This window comes from Eschscholzia californica, unplaced genomic scaffold (genome assembly GCF_041429995.1).
Source record: "Eschscholzia californica isolate CP2 unplaced genomic scaffold, dmEscCali1.0.p SCAF_6, whole genome shotgun sequence".
NCBI classification, from domain to species: Eukaryota; Viridiplantae; Streptophyta; class Magnoliopsida; order Ranunculales; family Papaveraceae; genus Eschscholzia; species Eschscholzia californica.
The window spans coordinates 38,678,788-38,685,584 of record NW_028238483.1 but is presented as its reverse complement, the minus strand read 5'-3'; the positions used below and the strand labels follow the sequence as shown (position 1 = coordinate 38,685,584).

Sequence of the window (6,797 nt, the reverse complement as noted above, 5' to 3'; positions counted from 1 at the left end):
ATTTTGGGTTATTTCCCAAATGGCTCCCAACTTTGTAACCAGCTTCCTGCTTGACCTCCTAGATTAGCAAAAGTACTCATATGGCCTCCTTTTTTCGTTATCTTTAACTGTCCGTCACTCTCACTCTTACACCTCATTTCATCTCTCTGCCAAGTCACCTAAAACGCAACATAATCATCTTCCCCGGCAGGGGTCGGCGGCCGGCCAAATTTCCGGCCGGCGAACTTCAAACATAAAAAAATTAAAATTAATTTTTTTTTCTCTCTATTTTTTTTTCTTTCCCCTCTCTCTCTAGATCTAGAGAGGGGAAAGAAAAAATTAGAGAGAGAGAGGAGAGAGAAAAATTTAATCAAATTTTTTTTTTAGGTTTGAAGGTCGCTGGCCGGCGACCCTGGCGGAGAAGATGATGATGTAGCGTTTTAGGTGACTTGGCAGAGAAAGGAAATGAGGTGGAGGAGTGAGAGTAACGAACAGTTAAAGATAACGGAAAAAGGGGGTCATATGAGTATTTTTGCTAATCTAGGGGGTCAGGCAGAAAGCTGGTCACAAAGTTGGGGGTCATTTGGGAAATGACCCATAATTTTTTATATGTTATCTGGAGGACTTACATTTAGCATGTATACATTTATGATCCCAAAATTCTGAAATCTTAATCTCTACCACTACTTTACTGTCGACGACAAATGAGGCAAGGTTATGAAATATTATACCCTTTGCACGAGTGAGGCAAAGGCTATGAAATCTTAGCTATCGTTAGTCTTAGACGAAATATTATACTCTTTATATGAGGTAAAGGTTTCCCTCTTTCTCCCAGATTAAGACTACTGATTATAGTATTTTTTTCTGCCACCGTAATAATAAAGCGGAGAAAAAAAACAAAGGGATGGCCAAGAACATAAAAGGGGGTGGATGAAAAAGAGCACAAGACAACAAAGAAGACGAGGGGAGGGTGTTTTTGAGAAAATATGTATTCAAAAATGACAAATGAAAGGGTGATCTTAGAGGTATTTTTCTTTTAGCAATTTTTATTTTAGACACCCTAAAAAATTTTGTGTGTATATGCCTAAGTGGGGGGTGTCTGTTTTCCTATATAGTGCACATATGGAAATGTATTTACATAAAAGGACCAAAGAAGAAGATTGTATTTGGATGACAGCAAAGACTTGTGATCTTTTAGTAAATTTGTCTTCAATTTGTGCCAATGTTGGAATCATGGGAAGCAAATTTCTTTTCTTTTAATCCCCTTCCCTCTCTCTCTCTTTCTAAGAATGGCCGCCACTACAAAATCCCCATTTACACGACCACTACTACTACAACAACACTAAACAAGTTTTTGATTTAAAAGTTTCTCTCTTTCTAGATCTTGCTTGCACTTTCTCTCTCTCTAAAACTTATTAACTGTGTGGAAGAAGAAGAAGAAGAAGAAGATGAAGGTCTTGGGTTGATGGGGAAAGTGATTTATTGTAGTAGTTTAAAACAAGTGGTTTTCTGAAGATGGGAACTGAAAACAGTAGTGGGTTTGGTTTAGATTCTCCAGACAAGCTAACAACAACAACAACACCAAGAACTAAATCAGTAGTAGATCATGAGAAGATTGATGGTTATGGTACTGATTTTTTTCTGAAACTACAACGTACTGAATCTTTTCCTTACAAAATGATGTTGAATCAGAACCATAGCACTCCTACTTTTTGTAGCAGTGGTGATGGGAGTAGGTTAACCAGTAATATATATGGTGGTGGTGGCGGTGGTGCAAGAACTTTGGAAGCTTTTAACAATAGTGTCTTCAGATCCCCAGGCAAGTTCTGTTTTTTTATTTTCCTTTTATTTAACCAAAGTAAGCTATTTTAATACTTAAACACTGTTCTTATTGTTGATTTGATTGATTAATCCTCTCTCTCTCTCTCTAGAAAGATTAGATCTTGTTTGTCGGAATTTTAGAGAGAGATAGAGAGAGAAAGTAAAGTAGGGAAGATCTGATTTTTTTTTTCTTTTTTAATTTGTTGTAAGCAGTAGGAATGGCAGCAACAGGTCTGAAGTTTCCTTTTACATCAGCTCAATATCAAGAACTTGAAAGACAAGCTTTGATCTATAAATACATGATGCATTCTGTTCCTATTCCACCTGATCTAATCTTACCCATCACTAGAAATCTCTCTGGCATTTCTTCTTCACACTCTACCTGTAAATTTCTTCACTTTTTCTTCATCAATTCTTTTTTTTTTTTGGGGGTTCTTTTTTTCAGTCTGGGTTTGTTTTATTTTTGTTAAATTAAAATGGGTTGTTGTCGATTTATGTTTTCAGATGTGGGTCGAAATAGTTCATGTTTCAACTTAAGGTTTTCCAACAACACAGATCCTGAACCAGGAAGATGCAGAAGAACAGATGGAAAAAAATGGAGATGCTCAAGAGATGTGGCTCCTGATCAAAAATACTGTGAGAGACACATGCACAGAGGTCGTCCCCGTTCAAGAAAGCATGTGGAAGTACAAACTGAAATTAATGACAAAATCAATCTCTCTGTTCCTCCAATGGCTGTTCCTATAAATACTACCACTAAATCATATAATCTTGCATCTGGGTTTTCTTCAAAACCTGATTTTAAGGTTCCTCCATTTGAATCCATGGCTTCCTCTTCTACTTCTTCAATATACAGGGATAATAACACAAGGTGAGAGTTTATTAGGCTTTTTCTACCATTAAAGTAACCCTAACTAATTCCTTTCCTTTTCATTAATATAGTATTGATGTTTAGATTAGATAAATGTGGTCCATCCTTACATGGTGTGCAACGAGGCGCCGCCTCCTTTTAGGTTTTGGAAAACTCTTTAACATGATGTCGAAACGAAGAATCAAATCATATCACTACCTCACCTAGACAAACAAGTTTTCAAGATTAGGAATTCGGATAAGGCCGGCCCTGTATACCGAACACGACCGCCAGGGGCAGAACCAACAGTAGTAGCCTGACCCCGGGCCGTAACTAGGTTAAGCTCCCCATCGGCCTATGCGGATGAGCTAGTTAAATGAATTTGGTCCACACATATTAGATCTACGTATTTACCTAATATACATGGGAATGCTACTTTCTTTCGATGTGTCAATGAAATAATGAAGTGACGTTCGTGTAGGCCACATTCACATTTTTTTTTACTCGAGCTAATGATTTGAATATTTAATTCATTGATCGTCAAATAACATGAGCAACTCCTTAATGGGATCTATGGTTTCGGTTCCTAAAGGTGCATGGAATGGATGATGAATAGAGATGCAATTCCAATAGCTTCTGCATCAAACCAACAATTGGAACAGATGATGAACTCAAAAGCTGGATTAAGAACAAACAACAACAGCATTTACACAAGTAGTCCTGTTTTTCAACAGCAACAACATCAAGAGACTTTGAGCTTGAACTCTTATGGTGATTTCGGTTCCGAAACTGTTCAAAGAGATGACCAGTTTGGTTTGTTTCTCAACCCCGAATTACCTTCATTAGATGATAATTTGAGTTCGGATCAAAGACAAATACCTAGAAGATTCATTGATGCTTGGTCTACTTCAACAGATAATAGTAAACCCACAGAGACTACTATCAACAAGTATTCACCATCAAATCTCTCACTTTCAATGTCTGGTTTCAATTCAACTGAAGATGAAATTGATGGAATCGAAATGGGTATTGGTTTAAAGTCTCAGAGTTTAAGTTGGATGAGTCCTGTTCCATGGATGAATTCACAACCAGGTGGACCTTTAGGTGAAGTTCTTCAATCAAGTAATGGAACTAGTAAGAGTTCCATTAATGGTGGAGGAGGAGGTGGGTTGAGTTTAATGACAGATGGAACTTGGATTGGTAGCAATGGTCATGAAAATTCTAGTCCTAGATTGACAACAATATCATCTCCTTCTGGTGTTTTACATAAAACCCTAGCTTCACTTTCTGATAGTAGTGGTACTAGTAGTCCGAATTCGTTGTCGGTAGCTGCGAAATCTGAGATTGCTCTTCAGTTGTTGAATCAAACTAAATTACAGTAATCCAAAGATCTCTTGCAAGAAATAATGAAGAAGAACAAAGAAAAGAACTTTCTGTAATCTGTTTTTTTGTGTTGTATTGTTTTGGATCTTTAATTTGTTGGTTTGTTTTTTTTATTGTTCAACTCTGTTAAAGCTTTTCTTTTTCTCAACCTTTAAAGTATGAGAAAGAGAAGGTTCAAACATGAATGTCACATGTTTTGTGAGTTACAATTGTAGAAGTTAGTGCTGTTTTGTTTGAGGGAACTGTTTCCTCCATTGTCTTTTGTTAGTAACTAAAGGTCGCGGAAGCTATCGAACCTATCCTAGAAATTGATCCGATTATGAAGATTAATCGAAAAGCTAAGTCAAAATCAAATATGCGAACAGAATTTAACGAGGTTCGGCTTTAAAGCCTACGTCCTCGGGCGAACAAGAAATCTTTATTGAAGGATAGATGAAGACGACTAACACAACCCGCAAGTTCGTCCCAAGATGGTACCGTATAGAATTTAACCTTCTATACTAGATCTTCGACAACCGAGAAATTAAACACCGCTCAAAACTATGAACCAAATTTCTCTCTTACTTGCTCTCTCTCTAGCTCTCTAAAGAAGAGTTGTTGTTGCTTGTGTTGGTGTGTTGATTACAAAGCACTCAACCCCTATTTATATATATTATAAGCCAAAAAATTGGAAACTGCCTATTGAGCCAAAAAATTGGAAACCATCCCAATTTGGAAACTGCCTATTGCTGCCTCTTAAACCTCCTCTTCAATTTTTAGAAACTGCCTCTTACATCTTTACTTGACTGAATTGATTGTGTGCCGAAAAAGTGGCGAAATTCGACCCAAATTTGAAGTAGAATCAGTTGAAAAAATAACTTTTCTTTTATTTCTTATTCATACTCTTTTTGAATATACAATAGCTCATATATATATATATATATGAGAATTCCTTAAAATAAAAAATATAATTATCTAAGTAATTACTGCAACATAATAATATGTAATATCTTCACAATAATATATAATATATAGATATATGAATATATATATATAAAATATTCTCTAAGGATCTTTACACTCCCCCTCAAGTTGGTGCATAGATATCACTCATGCCCAACTTGTTTAAAAAATGATGAGAATATTTTATAGGAGACTGCTTTGGTGAGGATGTCTGCCAACTGATCCTCTGATTTTATTTTATGTAACTCCACAATTTTTTCATCTAACTTCTCCTTAATAAAAAATCTATCCACCTCGACATGTTTTGTACGATCATGTTGCACAGGATTGTGTGCAATGTCACTTGCTGCTTTGTTGTCACAAAATAGATTTATCGGTTGGCTAGAATGATAACCCAAATCTTGTAAGAGAAGTCGTAACCACAATGCCTCACAAAGTCCTAGTGCCAAACTTCTAAATTCAGCTTCTGCGCTTGAGCGAGCGACAACATTTTGTTTCTTACTTCTCCATGTTACAAGGTTACCACCTACAAAAGTAAAGTAACCAGAGGTAGATCTTCTATCATCGACAGCACCAGCCCAATCAGCATCAGTGTATACTTCTATATCTCGGTTACCAGCATTTTTTGTGAACAAAATTCCCTTACCAGGGGCACCTTTTAAATACCTTAAAATGTGCATTACCGCATTCATATGTTGTTCACCTGGATTATGCATGTATTGACTCACCACACTTAATGCATATGCCAGATCGGGCCTTGTATGAGCTAAGTACATCAGTCTTCCGACCAGTCTTTGATATCTCCCTTTATCGGCTGGTATTTGATTGGGTTGGGCACACAACTTCAATCCTTCTTCTAGGGGTGTATCAATAGGCTGACAACCTGACATTCCAGTTTCCTGCAAAAGATCTAAGGCATACTTTCTTTGAGATAGAAAGATCCCTTTACTTGATCGGGAAACTTCAATTCCAAGAAAGTATTTCAAGGGGCCTAGATCTTTCATTTCAAATTCACTAGACAAATAATTCTTCAAAGCTTTTTGTTCTTCAGGATCATTTCCTGTAACAACCATGTCATCCACATATACAATGAGTGCTGTAATTTTATCATGTTTCCTTTTTAGGAACAAAGTATGATCTGAATTACTTTGGTGGTAGCCAAAAGACTTCATGGACTTTGTGAACCTCCCAAACCATGCTCTTGGGGACTGCTTCAACCCATATAACGACTTCCTTAGTTTGCACACCTTATGACTTTGTTTTTCTAATGGCATGCATCCTGATGGAAGTTCCATATATATTTCTTCCGTCAACTCACCATGCAAAAAAGCATTTTTTACATCGAACTGTTGTAGTGGCCAATCCAGATTAACAGCTAAAGATAATAGCACTTGAACTGTATTGATCTTAGCTACAGGAGCAAATGTCTCTGTGTAGTCAATCCCATAAGTTTGAGTATACCCTTTTGCTACTAGTCTAGCCTTAAAGCGTTCAACACTGCCATCTGCTTTATATTTCACAGTATAGACCCACCGACAACCTACTGGCTTCTTTCCAGGTGGACATTCCACTAGATCCCATGTCTTGTTTTTCTGCAATGCTTCTAACTCTTCATTCATGGCTGCTTTCCATCTTGGATCCGTTAAGGCTTCCTGCACACTGTTAGGAATAGCTACAAGAGATAATTGATTTACAAATGACTTGTTTGATTCAGACAGACGATGATTAGAGACATAATTACTCATAGGATACCTAACTTTACTAGACAATCCAGGTTCATATGTGGGTTTAGGAATACCTCTGGTTTGACGAGATGGTAGTT

At 36.9% G+C, this 6,797-nt stretch overlaps 1 protein-coding gene across 1 annotated transcript; it reads left to right on the top strand.

Moving 5' to 3' along the window:
- The first annotated feature begins 891 nt into the window (after positions 1-891).
- On the top strand, positions 892-4,275 carry LOC147534603 (growth-regulating factor 2-like). The gene is made up of 4 exons (XM_086647875.1): positions 892-1,798; positions 2,014-2,184; positions 2,305-2,671; positions 3,243-4,275. The coding sequence occupies exons 1-4, from the start codon at positions 1,495-1,497 to the stop codon at positions 4,030-4,032; spliced, it is 1,632 nt and encodes a 543-aa protein (XP_086504001.1). The 5' UTR covers positions 892-1,494; the 3' UTR covers positions 4,033-4,275.
- The last annotated feature ends 2,522 nt before the right edge of the window (positions 4,276-6,797 follow it).